This window comes from Rhinolophus ferrumequinum, chromosome 3 (assembly GCF_004115265.2).
Source record: "Rhinolophus ferrumequinum isolate MPI-CBG mRhiFer1 chromosome 3, mRhiFer1_v1.p, whole genome shotgun sequence".
NCBI lineage: Eukaryota > Metazoa > Chordata > Mammalia > Chiroptera > Rhinolophidae > Rhinolophus > Rhinolophus ferrumequinum.
Window position 1 is genome coordinate 64,028,680 of NC_046286.1, and position 21,971 is coordinate 64,050,650.

Below are 21,971 nucleotides of genomic sequence, written 5' to 3' on the forward strand. Positions count from 1 at the left end.
GTTTATTGGAATGGCTTGGATCGTAATTGTGTGTCGTCTGTTAGGATTTTATTTGTTTTTAGAATGATTTTGTTCCATTACCTGGTATAGGGACTGCCACACCGGAGGCATACAATAAAAACGTGTTGAATGAGCAAGAGCATAATAGTCAAGGAGAATAGAAATCCAAAAATAAAATTTCTGAAGGTTAGTGTTATCTGCTGGTGTTGCAGGGCAAGGGGAGGAAGTGGAACTTCCTCTGGTAGGGACAATGGTTCATGCTATGAAGGAGCAGAGAAAGACCCAGAGAGCAGGGTGGCCAAGAGCCAACATGGATCAGAGGCAGCCAACACGGAGCAGCACAGGCATTTCTACAGGAGCCAAGATGGTCTTACATCCAGAGGTTTGGCAGTTGTGGAGAAGCTCTGGTCAGGGAAAGCAAACGGGAATGGGCACGCATGTCTGGTTTGGAGGAGTAGGAAGGGAAAAAGGTGCTCCTTGTTGAAAGAGGCTATTTTCCAGGGCCGAGTGAGTTTGGCCTTCTCAAGTTTTCACTCTGGGCCCAATATCCCTGTTAACCACCTCTAGGAAAGAAGTATTTCGTGATTCATATTTTCTACATAAATCATTTTTACCTAGGACCACGTATCCTCCTTCTGTTGAAAAGTATGTTCCTGTTTCCATTGGACCTTCAAAACAAGGAGTCACGCTAAATGTTTGAGAAGCAGAGGTGATGGAGGCTCCATTGAGCTGGAGATTGCTGAGACAGCCACTGAAACTGTAGACTGAGTTTATCTGAGAAAAGAAGACATTTCTTAATATCCATTTACTCAACACTCACAGATACACACCAAAGGGAAACAAAATGAAGGGACTTGAGTCTTGAGAGAAACCAAGTCTTTCCTTATTTATCTTAGCTATCTGAAAGAGCAATCGTTTTACAGGTAGTTGCTTTTTAGTTAGTTATTTGAAGCTAGAATTTTACATTTGATGATGTCAGCCTGCAGTAATTAAACTGAACATTTTTACATATACCAGGGCAAAATAAACAGCAGCTGCGGTTTTCAGACTGAATATTAAAAGTATCCTAGTTTGTTTTCCTTCAAAAACGACAGCCCCCCCAGATCACCTAATGCCAATGAGGGATAGCAAAGTTCTTAACTGTCAAATGTACAATGGTCAAACAGCAGAATGCTTGCATGTCTGGCTTCATTTGCTATTCTTGTGGTTGACCATTTGTTATACCACAGGATGTAAAACTTGGGCCGCTTTATACAACTGATTTGACACTGCTTTGGAAATCTTTTATGAAGAGTTTGTGGTGGAATTGGGGCTACTTACTAAATCTGATTAAAGATGACCCCTCCTTCCCCTTTTTTGCTTTATCCACATACGTATTAATGGATCTTAGAAATGTATTGACTCTTTGCATTAAAGTCAAATCTATATGTTAAGAATAATTTAGTCCTTTAATGCATTCCCTTTATTGCTAAATATTTTTAAAGGTACAATATTTTCAACTTTTAAATGACAAACATAGCATGTTTCTTACTATACCCTCCTTTCTTCCCAGGGGTAACCACATTTCCTTGCACATGTACAGATTTTGTCTGTGTATGTAAGAAACAAAAATGAGATTATAATTTATAATGGCCTGAAAGTTTTTTTCACTCAATAATATATAATGAAATGACTTGCTTTTTTTTTCTTGGTATTTTTTTTATACTAAGAGAATGGACACTTGCTGAACAAATAAGCATTTTCTTGAGAGAAAACTGTTCATGACAATTTATACCTCAGAAACGTTTTCCATCATTACTTCTACTTTCAAATCAAAAGATTACTCCTGACCTTATAATGCCACAGAGCAGGCAGGACAGTACTTACTTTCATATCCCATCTCCAGCCAAACTACAGTTTCTCTCTTGTCAGTTTCCTAATCATAAAATGAGGACTAGATTAAATAATCTTCCAGCTCTAAAGGTCAATGGCTCTACCTGGTCACGCCAGGCTTACCTGGACATTTTTCACAGCCCTTCCAGGAGCCACTCCTCCCAAATAAATAGGACCCTTGATTTTCCAGGCAGCTCCAGTAGGAAGAAGACTTTCTTCTAGGACTCGAAGACCATCAATTATCAGTCGGCCGCTGCTCTTTTCCCGAATAAATACCACCTGGATGGAGAGAAGACCAATAGCACATGTCAAGTACTTCCCAAGATCAGGGGAAAGGCTGTGCTGCCTCTCTTCCCAACTTTACTACTGCCATACTGTGGGAAATCTGCAGATCTTAGGAAAAAATAGTCCTTTCTTCTTTCTCTGAAGGTCGGGAGTTTAATCTCTTCCTTTAAGGCTTAATTTAAAGTTACAGACTGAATTTCTGAATACAGCTTATATTTGGCAGAATTCCTTATGAAGCTCTTCCTAGTTGGCCAACCCACATGCTGTCTCCTAAATTTATTGCAATTTATTTTAAGGCAGCTTATATTGCTTGCTCTTCCATTACATACACATTGATTTGCTTCAACATTTAGGTAATTCTTCTTGTTGTATCCTGCTTTCCTAACAGATAATACTCTTCACTTTGTATCTTTCACAGTTTAGCTAAAAAAACACTCAGCAATTGTTACTGAAAACTTAGAACATTATAGGCAGTAGGAAAAAAAACAGTCAAGTGAGAAATCTTTAGAAACCAAACTTCAATTTATGTTGGTCATTGATTCTTTGGTTAAAAGAATTGCACTTAAAAAAAAAAAAAGTTTATCTGTCAAAAAAAATTACACTCAGCCTAAAATAGTGTGCGCCAAGATTTTTATAAGAAATTGATAAAAGTTTTTGAAATTGAACTCAGCATATAGGAAGAGAATTTTAAAATAGATGTTTCTAAAGAAACCAATGGTGGGACATTAGTGGATATTTGGATAATAATATTCTCTGCCTTCCACTTACATCATGCCACAATCCATCATTATATTTCTCTTGGCTTCTAATCTTCAATTTCCTGTGGCCAACATTAAACATGAAAACCAAGCGGCCGTGGGCTAAGAAAAGAGTCATGAAGTCATTCTCTTCTTGATCTGAGACATAGAAAATCATTCCATGGGAGGAACGAGTTTTCAGACGAATGGAAAACTGAGACCTGGTAAATGAAAATGAAAAGCTTACCATCTGTAAAAGTAGACTGAAGGTGATCTCTGACTTCCCCAAAGCAATACAAGGTAAGGAAGAATAAATAAATAGCCATTCTATCTAATCGCAAGCAGCATTACTTCTAATGATCTATTAGTATTATTAATGAATATTGGGTATGCACTGCTAGTTCAAAAATGTAAGCCTTCTCCAATTCCTTATACAACAGGGATACATCCCACATTTAAGCAAGTGTTGTTTCAGTTAAAGATCACATCAAGTCTTGCTTTGAAAATGTGGTTGCAATTAGTTTAGTAAAAATCTATCTGTTAAGGAAGCTTATTCGTGTGGACAGAATACTAGTGAGTAATTAATATGCCTATGGAAATTTGCACAGAAACAATATGATTTGTCTAAAATACAAATTCAATTTTTTCCCAGTAAAAATAAATCAGTGAATATCGCATGTTAAAAACAGCCACCAATATGTGTGGAAATTAAAACTTTCTAGAAATTTAGCTCTAGGCCATAGATAAGATACATTTATTAAGTTAATTTCTGATTTGATTAACTTTAAATTATTCCTGAAAAGTACAAAATACTGATTTTGGCTACTAGGCAAATAGCAAATTAGAAGGCATTAGGGTTTCCTATTGAATGCATTGCTTGTATAAGTGCTTGAAAGAGCTTTTAAGATCTATATAAGAATATTTGGGTGCTAACACTTTCAAAGAAATCTTCAATAATACTAAATAATCTGAAGATTTGTGAAATATTGTGAAGAGGTGAGCGGCTTTAGATATAGCTTGACGACCAGTAGAGATACAAGTGCATTTGCGTTTTCAGTGTCTTTCCTTATTAACTTTCCAGCAGTTCAGAAACATTCCCAATTATAATTTCAAAGTAATTTGGGGAGGGGAGTTAATATCAAGGTTAGATGAGTCATTTGAAATTTGCCCAGTCTTCCTTTCTTTGATTGTATTTTCTTTTTTCTTTTAAAAAGAGTTTTTAAAAATTTTTTTGGGGAACAGTGTGTTTCTCCAGGGCCCATCAGCTCCAAGTCATTGTCCTTCAATCTAGTTATGGAGGGCACAGCTCAGCTCCAAGTCCAGTCACCGGTTTCAATCTTTGAACCGGCAACCTTGTTGTTGAGAGCTCACGCTCTAACCAACTGAGCCATCTGGCCGCCCCTCCTGAAACTCAGCAGCAGCTCATTGTCTTCAATCCAGTTGTGGAGGGCACAGCGCACTGGCCCATGTGGGAATTGAACCGGCAATACCATTGTTCAGAGCTCGTGCTCTAACCAACTGAGCTATCGGACAACTGATTGTATTTTCTTTTTGATAAAACACAGCAAAGTCTTAGGAGAATGCTATTTTATGCACCTTATTTTGGGGAAGAATGTCGCAGAAAATGTAATTTATTGGAGAGTATGAATCATGTAGTAGTCAGTATTTATTTTGATGATGAAAGAATGTGATTAAAGTGGCACAGAGTAGAAAGATCATAGGAAAAGATGATATATGGCAAATAAGAATGAAGCCCAGCCATTGCATTAAGTTTCTGGAAGGATAGTGTGTTACTTTACTTTTCACCAAAATCTCCTTTTAAGTGTTCAAACTCTTGACGGCTGTTGGCTGTTCCTCCATATTGATAGGCGTGCTCTATTGCTCTAGGGCTGTTGGAAAGGTGGCAATGAGAGTCTCTGGGAGCATTCCTCTCTAGGAATTTCAGGCCGGCAGGATCCCAGGAAGGTGCATCTTTACTTTTCTCTCCCTGTAAGAATTGGAAATAAATCATATCAAGGGATAAAAGTGACAGACTAGTGACAAAAATTCATTTGTTATTTCCTTATCAATAGTAAGGAACTTAGATGACTTGTTAGAGAATAGGGTTTTGTTTTCTAGGTGATGAGGAGCCACACAAGTTTCGAAAGCGGAGAGGTCTGATCTGACCCACTTAGGAAGAAAGCTTACAACAAAGGAAGGGCAGGTAGGAGAGGAAACGTTTGGTAGTAGGGAGAACTGGAGAACACAGCAAGAGCCAGGATGAAAAACAGGGCTAGAGAGGGAAAAAATTCTGGCTCAGGATTACTGAATGAACGCACACCTTTAGTTTTCACCCCTCCCTAATTCCCACTGAAACAGCAGAAGAACTATATACATACAAGTAAATCCACAGCAGTCCTGGAAATCTAGGAGGGTTTCTACTAGCAGAACAAAGCAATGTGGAATTTCCAGAAGATATGATACAGATTGGGATAGATTTTGGCCAAATCTCGTATGGCCAAAAGATAAGACCACTCCTCCCCCCCCAAAAAAATAATTAGTTTCAAGCAAATTCCAGAATTACCCTCAAAATCCAAGTGTGGTGGGGAGAGGGCAAGTTAATCAAAGGGCAGATCAGGTGTGCCACTATTCTGCTCTCAGGGCCACACCTCTTACAGTCGGGGTCTGGCAATGGAGACTCCCGCAGTGGGGGGAGCATCCCGCAGTGATGCTCAAGAGACTCATCCGTCCTGAAGAAAAGCCCCCCTGTTCTCACCATCCCCTCATCCCTTCCTCACACAGTTGGCAGGACTTGGAAGCTGAGTCACTGCTGCAGAAGCAAAGACTCTCTCTTGGGTAGAGGAAATATTCTCAGTTACTAACGTTTTTTGGCCTAGGCCCTCACATATCAATAACAGCCATGGCTTCAACCATGAGTGGGCAGAATGGGCTGGAGGGGGTGGGGCTTTAGGGAGCCTCTTCCTCTAACGTATCTTAGGAAATTTCCCCATACTCCGTGCTTTGTTTCAACCTTAGTGGAGTAACATGCCTTATAATGGGAGATATGTTCACCTTTGTCTCATTGAAGGGCACAGGAAATGCTTGGCATGGGGCCTGGAGGGTGGTGGTGGTGGTTGGTGGGGGCTTGGGGGCTGTCTCCCAATCTGGCTATTACTCATTCTTTCCATTCCTATGGCGAGGATCTCACTCTTTCTCAGTCAGTGTGTCCAGTTAGCTATGGGAAGAGAGCAACCGGGGCTCAGCAAAGCATGGGGTTATTGATCCATGACAGTCTCAAGTCTTTTTCTGCTTCAATGTGGGAATACGTGGACTAGGATCTGTCTCTTGTCTGCTGCAAAAATTAATAAACTCTGATATCTTTATATATGGTAACCAAATACTCTAAATCCCCTATGGATATATGCTCTGAATGATGATGATGATGATGATAATAATAATAATAATAATAATATAAATTAATCAATTACTTCACTACCATAGAACACAGAGATTCAGTTTACTTTCCTAAAATGGTACGTGTGTGGGGATTCTCACTGAACCTTAGACTTTGGTTTTACCAGGGTAATTTTTTTCTCTGAGAGTCTATTAGTTGCAATCCAAGTGGTGGTACCAATTGTAATTTAGCAAGATTCTTTTGTTTCAGTTTTGTTCCAAACTAGTTAAGTTACTTAAGAGAAAGAGGGCAATGTGTTATAAGGATATAGCAGTATCTTAAGAACACAATCCAAGAGAAGATAATATAGTGGGGTCCTACCAGGGGCAAGAATCAGGACTGAGAATGCTAAGAAGAATCAAGGCACTCCTTTTCTGGATGTTTCTGGTATCTCACCTTTGTTTTTCTCAAAGTTGCTCTCTTCATCCTTCTTTCTATACAGGATGGCTTTTTGCCTTTTTCTCTTTCTATAAACAGCTTTCTTTCTCTGTGCATGATTAACATAGAGCTCTTAGGTTTATGTGTTTTCTGTTCAATGACTAGTCTCTCTGGGTTCCATGTTTCCAAGGAAGAGAATCTGATGGCCCAGCTTAGTTGACACAACCTAGCCTGGTCCAATCATCTATATCTGTATAGATGAGGTCAAATACCTAAAATATTGGGTCTGCCCCGTGGGTAGGAAATCACATCTCAGAGAAAAGGGAGTGGTTGGCAAGATACCCCAGAATGATGTCTATTACAATATATAAAATGTTCATTATCACATTTATCACTAAATGAGAAACTACTTCCCCAATTAAATTTGTAAGCAAAAATTATGAAAAAAATTTAGGCTGGAACATAGGTGGGTAAGACAGGTATTTTTATATACTCATGAGGGAATACAAATCAGTTTTACCTTTTGTAAAGTAATTTGTTTTGACCCAGTAATTCTACCTCTAGGAATATATCCTAAATATTTATTCACCGATATGATCAAAGATTAATATGCTATGATCTTTATCCATAGAAGGAGAAAAATAGAAATAACTGAAAGTCTGTTAATGGTTAAATGAATAAATGCATAAATGGAAATATTAGGAAGTATTGTAAGAACAAATAATTATAAATCCAAATTACTATGATTTGGTCTTGATAAAAACTTAAACCAGAGGCCACACGTTTTTCCTGGCAGCTACTTAAGAAGCTATTGACACAAGGGTAAACATAAGGGAAGGTTAGCAAACATTGACATTCTAATTACTAAAAAATTATGCAGAATCTATAGTGATTCTGTATCTTATTAGAAAGTTGAGTTTCTAAAACTGTTTACCAGAAAGGCTAAGAGCTTTCCTATAATATTGAAAAGTTTATGTCAATAGTTTCAAGGGCTGCTGATTATAACTTTGAGACTATGAACATTTGTTTAAGAAACTACATTTGATAGACAGCTTCATACAGAAAACTGTATTCATTTAAAGGGGTTAATTATGTTTGCTTTAGAAAGTTGATCTTCCTCAGCAGCCTATGATATTAACCTGTTGTCTATGACTAGGGCTCAAGTCCCAGCTAAAAAATAAATGTTGAGGATAAAACTTTTATCATCAACATATGAAGATGACAGTAAGATTCCATCAGAATTTCACAGTCTCTTCTGAAAAATCCTTCATAAAAAATCAAAGAAATTACCTCTCTGCCTGAATCACTTAAAAAAAAAAAAAAAGTCTTCCATGTGAAATTCGGGAAGGGATCCTGAAAAATCTAAGATCCAACCTTAGATTTGGTTATACATGAACAACATTATGTTATTAACATTGATAAAGAAATCATGTATGAACCAAGGGAAAGTTTCACGGGGATTCTAAAAAGTCATCCACATAAGCTGAACTATATGGGGAAGTGCTTAAGATATAATGGTCAGTGAAGAAATCATCAGAAGCAAGAAGCTGGTGGGGATGCTTCTCTCTGCTGAAGGTTCAGAAGCCAGCCTTGGAAGGAAATCGTTCTTCCCCTGAAAAGATGTTCAACTTCACTAATACTCAAGTTCATGCAAATGAAAACCACAATGAGATACCATATTGGTCCCTTAAATGGGCTAAGTTATAAAAATTTGATCATCTCTATGTTAGCAATTGTGAGGAACAGTAGGTTCTTTCAAACGCTATTTGTGAGGGTGTAAGCTAGCATTGCCTCAGGATTAAAGATGCTCATTCCCTTCATACGAGCAATTTCACTTTTAGGAGTGGATCCTTCAGAAACACTCACAAGGCTTTCTAAAGCTATAACAGTTGATGTTTACTGAATGTTTACTTTGTGCTAGGCACTGTCCTGAGGGCATTGCATGCATGAACTCATTTAATCCTTATAACATTCCTATGAAGCAGATAGCTAATTTTTCATTGAACACCTATTATGTGCATTGTTCTAGGCTCTTAGGATACATCAGTGAACAAAACAAAGGAGGTTGCATTCTATCAGAGGAGACAGACAATAAATAGTGAACATAATAAAGCACATAGTAAATTAAAAGGTGATAAGTGCTATGGAAAGAAGAACAACTAGAGAAAAGCAAAAGAGATCAGTAGTACTGTAGAAGACAGGAGGCAAGATGTGGTGCAAAATGAGGGGTTAAGATAGGTCTCGTTTAGCAAATGGGAGGTGGGCAATCCTAGGAGGAGGAGGAGTTGTCTGTGCAGATATTTGCGGGGAGAGTGGTCCAGGCAGAAGGGAAGCTGACATAAACACCTTAAGGCCCGAGTGTACATAGCCCATCCTAGGAATAGCCAGGAGATCAGTGAGTAAGGGAAGAGAGTCTGGACAATAGAGGGCTTCTTATGACATTGTAGGGACTTGGGCTTTTATTCTGAGTGCAGAGGGGGGTCACTCTGAGCAAAGGAATGACATGATATGACATATTTATATAAGGATCTGGCTGTTGTGTTGTAAAGAGACTGTTGGGGAGCCAGGTCAAAGCAGGAGGCTTGTTGGGAGGCTATTGTAGTAATTTAGATGGGAGATGACAGTGGCGGGGAACAGGGTGCGGACATTGGCACCTGAGCACATTGTGAAAATTGGACCAGGAAGTGGTGGGAGGTGCGTGGGGAAGACTAGACAGAAAGAATGAGAAAGAATAGCAGTCAGAGAATGTAATTTAAGAACTCAAGATTTTGATGATGGAGCAGTTCTAGCTGATGCCACAGATCAACTGTACATGTGAGTGGTTGAAGTGAAGGTCAAGCAAAGAGGGGAAAACAAGGGTAAGAGCAGGAACTTTAATCATTTCCATGATTATGACAAAAGCCTGAGGTTGTTACACAAAAGCAAATGGTACTAGAGAATAATAGTACTGAATAATATGATATATACAAATTGTTAAGTATGGAGCAATTTTAACTGTTGTATTGAAAAGTAGTTGGAAGTATTATGTAAGTAAAATCTGATTCAAACTGTTTTTTTTTTTTTTTTTCAATTTTTATAACAGTTTATTTGAGCCAAACTGAGGAAGTATGCTGGGGAGCCGGATCTCAAATGCTCCTCAAACTGTTTCTTTAGGAACAAGAATTGATGCAACAAAGCTGGTAAACTGGAGTATCTGATCCTACAAGAATCCTATCCTTCATATGTACACAGTTGCAAACTAGAGTAAATTCTACAAAGCATCAGTGTCTAGAGCTGTGTGCGTGGAATACAGAGCAATTAGGAGGTTGGCACAGCTTTATATTTTACCTTTTTATTCTGACTTGTTTTAGGCTTTGAGGAATTTTTTCGTTTTTTGTGAAGGAGATACAATGGCGAAGACTCAATGGGACACTCATAAAGAGAAGTGTGGACCTTTTCAGAGTACCGCTGAAAGTCTTCCACCTCCACATCTCTGTCCAACCTGTTTGTAACAAAGGGGGGAAGAAAGCTTTAAAAATATTGTTCAGAATTACATGATGAAAATTATGGAAGTCAAAGAACTCTGGCAATTAAAATTTTGTGTGTGTGTCTGTGTGATGGGTCTTTACCATCAACCACTGTTTTAATCAGAATCCTTTATGTGATTGTTTAACAGATTAATCAATAACTTGGTGCCTGGTACCGGCACATTCTGACATGAATTGAACACCTTTCTCTCGCCACACTCTGGATGCCTGGGACGGACTGCCTCTGTATTACTTAATCTGTGTTGTTTCTCCTTTGCTAGTTCTCGTACTCAGGGATCTTCACTGTTATCAAGGACTTCAATTCATGGCTTTGTTTAAAGGCACACGTTAAATTAAGAACACTTTCTTAAACCTTTAACAAGGATTTGGTTACGTTGCTCTGTACTAGATCATTAATAAGAAGTACAGAAATAACTGCGTCTAATATTTATAGCTTGCTGTATGCCAGGTGCTTTATGTACGTTACCTCATGTAATCCTCACAACAAGCCTACCTGGCAGGCACTATTATTATCTGCACTTTGCAGGTGAAGAAATAAAGGCTTACTTCGCGAAGGTCATACAGAAATTAGAGGGCAAAAAACTTACACACGAACCCAAGTATGTCAGTTGCTTAAGCACATGAAAGTTTTGAATTACTATACTTAATGCTTAAATATCATAGTTTTCAGTTTTAATAATGTAAGTATTTTCATTATTGACTTGATGTTCTTTATCATTCATGCAGATTTATAAAAAATAAAAATATTATACCTGGTAAAGTAGGCATTACTTATACAGCCGGTGAAATTAGCATACTGGGGACTGATGGGTGATCCCCCAAAGTAAAACTTCTTTTCATCTGCTTGTGTCTGTCCCGATTTTCCTTTGGTAGGGTTCTTACTCCCGAGCCTGCTTTTATCTACGATCAGTTCATATCTGCAAAGGAAAAAGCTTCTTTACACACCACACAGCTAACATTTTACCTCGAGTTCCACTCTAGGTTGCAGGTTTTCTCATGGAATTGAAATGGGACATCTGATTAATGAAAAGATGATGAGTCGCCAGACTCTTTATTAGGCCTAAGATAAAATGGTTGAATATTTCTATATATAGCAAAGACCCTCCAAATCATGACTGGAATTTAAACCCATAAAAGCAAGAAGTTAAGATGACTGGTCATCAGCATTGTGTGTGTGTGTGTGTGTGTGTGTGTGTGTGTGTGTGTAAAAAACAACATATACCTCATGATGATCATTTAATCACATCTGAGGGAGACCATTTTCATTGTAAGGTACATTGAACGGTTTTGATCCTGATTGGAAATGGAGTCTAGGAAAGGCCTATTAATGTTTTTGTTTTGTTTTTTAATGCGAAAGCTACACAGCGGTGGACATAGGAATAGCAACAGTCTACAACAAAGGTTCATTTCGTATGCCAGAAAGCTTTCTTATTATGGAAAAGAAATTCAGTATTACATATGTTAAAGACAGATTTTTTAAATGTGGCCATAAATGCCGCATTCTCAATTGCTTAATTTAAACTCTAAATAAACCAATATTTGCTGAGCTCCTTCTATGTGCCAAACACTGCACTCTGCTGAGTGAGTACTATGTGTAGGCACTTCCCTCGAGGAGATTATAGCCTATGATTCTACTGGGGGCGGGACTTTATATTCCTGTTAAGTAATTTTGTAGTGACTTATTTTGCATGTCTTGAAAATTAATAGCAATTTTTTAAAAAGGCAAGTAATTCCTTCTACCATTTTTTTAAACACTAGAAAATAAGATAGCCTATCATTCATAGTGGTCATTGGACAGAATCACGCCCTACAAACAAAGCCACCTGATGGAAAGAATATATACGAGGAGCTGTACCTTGTGGGTGAGACAGAGGTGACGATGAAGTGGGACAGCCCATCATTGTACTGTTTATCTGCCGACTGCACCTTGATTCCCTTTACATTCATAATCACAGTGCCATTATCCAATGAAATGGAGAACACGTCTGACTGAAATGCAAGCACACATTTTTAAGTAGTAAGTCCAGGTATCCCAAAGATGTACACCTTTTCAACATTTACTTAATGATATTGCTGAAAGGAACACCCAGTGCTCAGGAAGTTTGCTTGTAAAAAGAATTTCTATGAATAACAGCAAAAACAAAATACTTGATTGCTTCTCGTGGTGTTGTCTATATAATTGAACACATATCATTGGGAAAGGAATCTCCTCTATTTAGAACTGAAAATTTCAGGTGATTGTGTCATGTTGAGTTGCCCCAGTATCAGTTACTTTCTCCTCCATCATGTCTTACTTTTAATCCCTTTTGAAAGGAATATGTGAATCTCTTTGGGGATGTGACTAGATGACTAGGCAAAAGTTAATCTGCTAGTTTGGTGTTTCAAATGTTTCACTTTTCATCTATAGAGGCAGAAGAGAAAAAAAAAGCAGAAGGTAACATCTCTTTTTCTGAATTTGCTTATTGTTTGTCTCAAAACATTGGCAAAATGATAATCTTGCTTTTCTTCTCTTATATGGGCACCAAACTCTATAATTCGTCTAGCACGTAACTACTCTTTGTGGACCAAAAGTGTTATTTAATTAATCATGGTAATTTGAGACAGGTTAGGTAACAGAGGTCCTACAAAGTGCTTTGGGTAAATTCTCACAGATGCTACTGATTTAAATTAAATTCAATGTAAATGTCACAGGTAATAAGTATGAAAAGTGAAAGCTGCTTCAATAAATTATATTATGACCTGGTCCATCAGTGTATATATATATTGGTGATGATCTTTCCTGAGATAAGTCACTTGAACTTTAGGGTCACCAAACCTCTATAGATATTATTTTAATCTTGAAATAATATATCTTTATAAGCTGAGCTCAAGTGTTCAGCAAATGGAAGAACAGTGAAGTATGTTCTTTTTACTATTTTATAAATGAAATCATACAAATGTTTGTTCTTAATATACACACCATGGTTCTTAACATATTTTGTGCCATGGACCCCTTTGGCAGTTTGATGATACATATGGACTCCTTCATAAAATAATATTTTAATATACATAAAACAAAATGTGTAGGAACACAAAAGAAACCAATTATATTGAAATATAGCTTCAAATATTAAAACACTAAATCTGTGATATAGTAGTATATGTACTTCTTTATTAAGGCATTACATAATATAGTAGTAGATCTAATAACTATAATTTAGAAGTAGCAATGAGCAAAAATTATATTTTGAAATATCTGTGACAACTGTAATGTGAAATGAAAAATACTTGTGATTTTTGTTAATGACAAAGTTACAGGTACTGCTAATATTACTAAGATTTGTTGCTGACATTCACAATTGAAGAAACTTAAATTTTATAGAAAATAAAGATGTCATTTTTTTCCCCACCCAAGTCAACAGACCTTCTTCATGAATTCTTTCATGAATCCGTGATGGGTGGGTCTGTGAATCCCAGGTTAAGAACGCCTGATGTACAATATATATAATATTTTATAAAGTGTCTGGAATGAGACATTCTGTGTGTGTACATGTAAGTCAAAATTAATCTGAATCAAAAATCACTTTTTATGTGCTTGAAAGGATTTTTAATAGACAAAACAATTATCACAAAGATGTTTCCTCAGGGAAAAACAAATACTTACCCCCGAAGCATAATAAAACAGTAACCCATTTGGTTGAAACGTTTGGAAATTAAAACCTCCTTCAAAGCCATCAAAGAAAGATATTTTATGAGTTGAAGCAATGAAACTCTGTCCATTGAAATATGCTCTGCGAGATATCTGTGTGCCAAAAAAAGTCAATTTAGTGTTTTTGATAATTATCAAATGCTTAAATGTGAATTTCTCACACACAAAGGCCTTGTCTGCTAGTTTCTATATTAATAGTCTTTTGAAACTTCTGGTTTACACTAGAATTCAGGCCTGGTAGCCGTCCTTCTGTGTGCCTCTAACAGTTGGGGTTTTAGCTTCTCCAGCTCCTCCACCCTGAGTGAGGAGTAATACTTACACAGCCTCTCTGGGCCTTGGAAGCCCCAGCTGTGGAAAACTAGGCAACCGGACAAGTCACTTTCTAGCTTAATGATTCTTCTTTCTGCTGGTGGCAGAAAGGAGCCCAAAGTATATCTAGGATTACAGGGAAGCTAAAAAGAGCTTTTTTCAGCTTTTGCGACTGGTAAGTTTTGTGTCTATTTATTAAAAAGCTTTTGATTGACTGCTACTTACTAGAGAGTCTTCTGGGCATCCGTAACCAATTCCCAGGGTTTCTGTCTGCTCTAACAAATTGAAATCTTTCTTTTGGAACTGGAAACCCTTCATGCATCCTCTGAAGTTGATATCTAGGGGAAGGTGTGCTCTTAGGGTCCTGGAAAAGAAAATTAGTCTTCACTGATACAGCCATGTTACCCTGTAGATGTTACCCTGTATATGTAAGCTATGAAATTTAATTTTATTTATAATCATTTATAAGTGATCTATTTAAAGGTCAAAAGTGGTCAACTCTTGGTATTTTCACATGGTTTAAGCTATAAAATTAAACTGAGAAATATTAAATTTTTTCTTATGTCACAACCGGTAAGTTAGGATTTGAACCCGGTCATCAGTCTTCCACTAATCTACTTGGGTCATAAACTTATCTTTTTGGCTTTATTTGCAACACACTATAATCAACTAAGGCTAGAGTGAATGTAGGGCCTTTGGATCAATAGGAAAGTAGGAAATCCTTTATCTTTAAGATCAGGGATGGCATTTTGCTCAGTACTGTAATCCTGGTACTTATTATCATGCCCGGAATATAGGAGGTGCCCAAGAACATGTTATTGGATATTGAACAAATATGAAGTTAGTTTTGATCAAATTACAATGGTTTCAATGTATTTTAGATGACTACTAGCCAAACTAAGTGGTAACAGTTCCCTATATTCTGCTCTGAGAAGATCACACCCCGAGGGCCATGCTGATTGACAGACTGGGGTGCATACAATGGCAACCACAGTGGTTAAGTGTCCAATGTGGCAGAGTTGAAGGAACTGAAGAGGCTATTTAGTTTGGAAAGGAAGCTTGGGGAACCTTTTAAACATATGAAGCATTGTAACATGGAAGGGCAGGAGGTGGCACTAGTTGTAATTCAATATAAGGAAAAGCTTATATTGAATTACCCTAATGGAAAAGGGTAATGGAAAAGGGGAGTCTATAAATGGATGAGAGGTTGAACTCTATCAGCAATTCTCAACCCTGGTTGCACAGTAGAATTGCCTGATTGGGGAGGTTTTTTTTTTTTTTTTTTTAAATATTATGTTATGGCCTCATCCCAGAGCATTCATAATTTCTGGAGAGTGGCCATGGGCAATCGTGCTTGTAAAAGCTCTCCGGGTTATTCTAATGAGAGCTAAGGTTGAGAAACACTGGACTGGAATACCCTAGCTTTGTCTCTAGTCTTAAAGGTCTCTGATGCTATGAACTGATTGTAATAAGAGACAGCCAAATTTTTGAATATATTAGAATAATGTTTTGCTATACATAATTCACAACCCCTTGGATAAGCTTAAAAATTTTACCCTCAGATGCTAATTAAAAACTCAGACTAAGTTTAAATTAAGATTAAAACAAAAGTAAAGGGACATAATTAAAGAAACCTGTAGATCACATCTAGTAGATGCTAATTTAAGGGGGACTGGCTGCAGAGGGCCCAAAGGTAAATGAATGTGTGTGTGTGCGCCTATGTGCATGGGGAGAAGTAGCAAGTGGGGGTGTTTAAACCTTTTACTAGGCCTCTCCTGGGTGCTGAATACTCAGCCCAGTACATTGTTAGGAACAAACAACCACTTAACAAATAAACTTACCTGGATTGTAAGATTTCTGGGGGTGCCCCTCCAATGTATATATCCGTAAAAGGTATTTTCATCTTTTCATTGTCCATGCTTTTGACATGTCGTCTGTCAACTACCAAAATCATTTTCTTATCATTGTGGTAAATGATTGAGATCTGGGAGAAATAATATGAAGTCAGTCTTGATCACTGCTTAACAATCAACTTTATTTACTTATATTACTGTGGTTAAAACAGCTGGACTTCCACGTTCTTGTGCTTGTTCACAAAATGGGGACTAGACTTCTCCTTTCTTCCTCATAGACATGAAAACTTACTTATATAAGCAGAAGTTCACATTTCCTGGAGGATTTCCATATGGAGAAGAGGCTAGCCTAAGAAAAATTTTGTCATGAGTCCAATTGCTTTCTTTGGCACCTTTGAGGGAATTCGGGAAAGAACTATAAACAGGTACCTTCTGGAGATGAGACGGCAGATGTTATTTTTTGGTGACATAGTGAGAAGCTTTAAGCTGTGAAAATGCTAGTCAGAGAAATAGTTAAAATATTTTATTGTAAACCATCCTTATGGAGGCTGTGGATTTTTAACTGAAATGAGAAATATAGCCTCTTACGCTCTGCATTTCAGTTCAACTTCAAATATATGCCTTTTATACATTTTATTAAATAGTACATTTAAAGTAGTTAGTTGTTAATGAAAGTAGATAAAGTATATTGTCAATATACTTCACAACTGTTTCAAGACTAAAGAGCATTCTTTGTGGGTTCTCTTTATAAGGAATCTCTGTCAGTATTTTCTAAGTTCTGGATAAAGAGTTTAAAAAGAAATTATTTACTTATATCTACTCTTTTTACATTTTGAGGGGCTCAAAACATAAGTTAGTAAATGGCCGTGCATCTACATGATGGCATTTTCCACAAATGTATAGAAGGATCGAGAAGAGTGCCTTTGTAATCAAGATATTGAGCAAAACAGGAGAGTTTTGGTCAATGAAGCAACTAAAATGAACATTTCGGGTGAGTCTTTTTTAGAAAGGTCAGTATGACAAAAACACCCATTCTCTTAAAGCACATGTTATCCTGGAGTTAAGAAGATGAGGGCCCTTCGGTCAGTCTTTAGATGTGAGGTTTCAGTTTAAGTTCCCACCTGTCTAGTTTGAACATCTGATTAGATCAATAGATCTAAGTACAAACAAAACAAAATAAACAAACTGCAGTGATTTGTACCTCATGGTATTTTGCATCATTAATTTGAGCTTTCTTCAACGTGTCTTCAAGGTGAACGGGGCCATTGCTAAATCCAAAGTCATAGAACACATGTAAGTAACCATTGCGCATTTCCAGGCTGAAAAACATACTCTGTGGAGAGAAAGAATGTATAAGATGTGAGCATTTGCTATTATGAAAGTGCAGATTTAGCTGAATTTGAGAAATAACATTGTGTTCTTTGTTATTGAAATTGAAGATTAAGGAAGTCTCATGAAATTCCTTTTTTACTACTGAAAGTATGTTTTAAAATTATTTATTTGTTCAGTTACAGTTGACATGCAATATTATTTTATATTAGTTTCAGGTTTATAGCATAATGGGTAGACATTTTATAAAAATTTATGCAGTGATCCCCCCGAATAGTCTATACATAGTTGTTGCAACATTACTGCTTATATTCCCTATGCTGTACATTTCATTCCCATGACTATTTTGTAACTGCCAGTTTGTATTTCTTCATCCCTTCACGTTTTTCATCCAGCTCCACAAACCCCCTTCTCTCTGGCAACCATCAGTTTGTTTTCTGTATCTGAATCTGTTTCTGTTTTGTATGTTCGTTTATTTTTTTCTTTAGATTTCATATATAAGTGAGATTATATGGTAGTTTTCTTTCTCTGTCTGACTTATTTCACTAAGCATAATACCTTCTAGGTCCATCCATGTTGTCACAAATGGTAAGATTTAATTCTTTTTTTTTTTTATGGCCGAGTAATATTCCGTTATATATTATGAAATAAAAATCACAACTACATCTGCAGTTATGTCTCATATTAAGACACTCAGGTGTTAATATTTACACACTATTTAAAACAACTATCTTCTATTGTTTTTATGTACTTAATTAATGAAATTTTTTAAATTAAAATCTTGAAAACAGTATTATAGGCCATATGTATTCAACTGCCTTTTCTTTAGGAAACATTTGAAAGTAGCCAATAGAGCTGACTGCATTTCATTTTAAGAGGAAAATTGGTAATATTGAAAACTAATTCCAAGATATGCTGAAAAGACCTTAAAAAATTATCAGCAAATATGGATATAAAGAAAAAGAAGGCCATTTCTGTATTATTTTGAAACACTGGATTTATGTAAATAAATATGAAATTATTATGTACCTGGACCACCTGATGTTTGAGAACCAGAATAATTGTGTAACACTCAAGGAATTTACTGGTCAGCCTTGCTTGTTTCAGAAGATAGTTCATAGATACAAGAATTCAATGGATTTGAAAAATAAGGTATGATAGTAAAGTCCATATTTTAGAGAAAGTGATCTGAGTGGAGTTTGTGTACTCTTGAGAAGGTGGAAAACAATCCGTTGGGGGATAGAAAGAAAATATTTCAACTTTTATTTATATTCATTTAAAACCTCTAAAATAGAGAAACTAATTTTTCATATTTAATACATGAATTGACCTGACCTCAGGTCTTCATTTTGTCCTTTGGATGCATTTCCACAGGATTTATACAGTATGCAAGACTTCAAGAGTGGAATTCCATGCTTGAAGGCGGAACCTCCTCACCTATTTCTTTGCATTCAGTCCACTGCAATTCACTTCAGTTTATGTGTTACATGGATTTATAGGAGAGATGACTTAAATAATAGAATATTTACAATGATTTTCTATTGAGATGCAGTGATGTGACAATACTTTGAGACACATAGATGTTTGCAGATTATGTCCTCAAATTATTAAAATTAGTTTAAAGAGTTACGCATTTTTATTTACAAAATGAATTATTCTAAATTTGTTGACCTTTATTTGTCAACAAATGTCTTTCAGTAGTATGAAATGTACTAATTATTTTTAAAAAACATACTTGACCTGTCATTTCAAGGTAGGCAGTATTATAACAATGGATGAGAAAGTAAATTTTTTTTGAAGAAAGTTGCACACTTTCTTGGAGAGATGGTTTTTAAAAATATGTTCAAAAGTTTTTCTATTGTTAAATGAACTTGCTGATGAACACAATGTAAGTGTACTACCAACAAAAACTCTCATATCTGCACTATTAAAACATTTCTGGAAATCAATTTCTAACCTCTTTAAAAATCTTTCAAATGAAAATTCTCAATGGTCTTGAACTCTTTTGTTAAAGTTTACAAAATGACGTAATATCTGATTAGCTTGCAAGAACTGACATTAGGAAAGATGGAAATGTCCCAGCCTAATTTCAAAGGCAATTTTTGCCAGCTGGTGAATGAGATTCAAAAATGGTATCATGATTTAGTAAGCATAGCCAATGATACGTTTTTACATTTTTTTTATGAGGTATCTTGTCCAGTTATGACAGCTGATAAAATTTAGTATTGAAATAAACTGGACTTAGAACGAGACTTTTGAATGACCATATCACAAAGAGTTTAACGAGACTTTCAAAAATACTTAAGCACATTTAATTACATTGTTTTTATTAATGCTGTTATTAATAACTACTTTTGTATCACTAACAAATAAAAATAATTTTATTTAATTTCATCTTTATTTTAAAATAAAATTTATTTCTATTTAATATTATCTTTATAAAAATTGTCTTTTATTCCTAGTTTTGAATATTATATCCATTTATGGTATAAGTATATCATTAATAAAGGAATGTATATATATATGTAGTATATATGTATACACACATATATATAATAAACATACAAATTTTTTTTTAACTGATTAGGGCATATGATTTTTTACTAGTTAGGGCATATAATTTAAAAAGTCATTATAAAATTTTGTTAGACACACTGCTTAGCTAGAGCTTGGCACTGATTTTTCTCAAAATTCCCTTAGCTTACTCCAGAGGAGGTATTTAATATACATCAAAAAATGTTGTGCAGGGAAATGCATTTCAGGGCTGCTTTTACTTATTGCTGACATCATTTCCCTAAGGAAAAAAATACCCAGTTTGGCTTCCTAAAGCAAAACTTCAATTTGATGGCATGACACTCTCAACTTGGGAAGGGCCCTAGAAACATGCACGGTAGAAAGTAAAGCAAATGAAGGAGAAGATGCAGGTCTTTATTTGTACTCACTCCATTGACCATCAGCAGCACCAGCCCATTGTCAGCTTGTGTTCGAACTTCTATGTCCAGACGAGTCACCTGACCCAATTTCCCTCTCCTGGTGATATCTCTCACCACGGCATAACTAGAGCCATCGAAGTAATAGCTGGCAGCCCGACTCTGAGTGAAGGCCAGTTTATCTCTGAAATAAAAATACAAGGATCATATGAACATTATACTTTGTGTTGTGCTTTTTAAGTGAGGCCCTTTTAACCCATTTACGTGACATCTTCCTTAGTCCTTACAGCATTTAAATGAAGTCCTGATGTCTGCATGGGAGACATAAATAAGTGTTTGTAGGTAAGTTAAAACAATTGTTTTCAATGGATTTCTTCTCTCCCCTATGTGCTAAGACAACGGAAGTCTCTAGTGAAACCCCAGTCTCTTGAATCCTAAATCAAAGCTGCAAACAAGTTGTTTAACACTTTTTATAACTGTATGTGCTCATCTGTGGTAGAAAAGAACTGAAAAGGTTTTTGCAGGCATGATTATCATGCAGTTTCAAAATTGGTTTCCCCCGAAGAAAGATTGAGAACCTGAATATTGACCCACACTTGTCTCACCTGCTGCTCTTGCATGGCCATCAAAGTCTTTAGTACTCTTAACACTTTCTTACCTGGCACAGGGCACTGATTTGGAAGGATCCATATTATAGATGTTCTTAAAGTTGTACAAGCTGATTACATCATTATTCAAAGTGGCCAATTCCAGGCAGCCAACAAAGCCAGGCAGGTTTAGGCTGGCAGGAGGCTGTGCAACAGAGAAAGCAAAATCAACTGTCCCATGATCACATTTCACCGGGTGAAACAGAACAGGCAAGGAAACAAATAGCACACTCATGGGACCTACTCATTGGTACAATGTTTTTCTAGACCTAAATTTGTGACTATTCTATGCTTAATCCTTTAGATAAACAATGGCATTTCAGTTGTGTATATCTTAGTAGAGAGGGTGGGATTTATTGAGCATATACTATGTGGCAGTCCCACACTGGACAGTGAATTGATGACCAAAATCAATCTTCACATCAGCTCTGTGAGGTAGGTATTCCTCTTCTTACATAAATAGAGGGAAAGCAATTCTCAGAGAGGTTTAATAATGTGCCTGTAACTAGTCAAGTAACAGTCCTGGAGTTGAAATTCTAGATAGACTCTGTATCCTCTTGAGCCTTCCTTCAACTGCCTTTCATCAGGTCTCATACTCTACCCTAGATCCCACCCACTCCCTCATCTCAGGTATTTTATTTCACGCCTGTATTGAGACAACTGAGTTTCTGAAACTGTCATCTGTGAACCTGAAGACTAGATACACACCCACGAGGTACAGACACTCCTGCAGTAGGTGGGGGTGATATTAATTACATATGCACGTATCAGATTGAAATAAATTGATAGTCAAATATTAGTTATAGCTTGAAAGTATTTGACACTATGAAAATATGTGTAGCAGAGACCAGATTTATATACGAGATTTATAGATGCTGGTTCAGAATTCTACCACCTACTGAGCTAAGCTCTTTCTTAAAATATTAAAGTTTCTATCCCACTTCCAAATCATCATAGTTATTATGGATTTTCAAAAACAATCA

The 21,971-nt window shown here is 36.4% G+C and overlaps 1 protein-coding gene across 5 annotated transcripts in view; it reads right to left on the minus strand.

Moving 5' to 3' along the window:
• LAMA4 (laminin subunit alpha 4) overlaps positions 1 to 21,971 on the minus strand; it is a 129,131-nt gene that overhangs the window by 8,019 nt on the left and 99,141 nt on the right. For all 5 annotated transcript variants that reach the window (XM_033103105.1, XM_033103104.1, XM_033103107.1 and 2 more), the window contains exons 23-35: positions 21,000 to 21,133; positions 20,354 to 20,525; positions 17,284 to 17,415; positions 16,071 to 16,213; positions 14,455 to 14,593; positions 13,876 to 14,013; positions 12,088 to 12,221; positions 10,985 to 11,149; positions 10,033 to 10,186; positions 4,694 to 4,881; positions 2,926 to 3,115; positions 1,996 to 2,151; positions 615 to 774 (exon numbers count right to left, since the gene is read on the minus strand). In XM_033103105.1, coding sequence (XP_032958996.1) covers positions 615 to 774; positions 1,996 to 2,151; positions 2,926 to 3,115; positions 4,694 to 4,881; positions 10,033 to 10,186; positions 10,985 to 11,149; positions 12,088 to 12,221; positions 13,876 to 14,013; positions 14,455 to 14,593; positions 16,071 to 16,213; positions 17,284 to 17,415; positions 20,354 to 20,525; positions 21,000 to 21,133 — 2,005 coding nt within the window. The remainder of the gene's footprint in view (positions 1 to 614; positions 775 to 1,995; positions 2,152 to 2,925; positions 3,116 to 4,693; positions 4,882 to 10,032; positions 10,187 to 10,984; positions 11,150 to 12,087; positions 12,222 to 13,875; positions 14,014 to 14,454; positions 14,594 to 16,070; positions 16,214 to 17,283; positions 17,416 to 20,353; positions 20,526 to 20,999; positions 21,134 to 21,971) is intronic.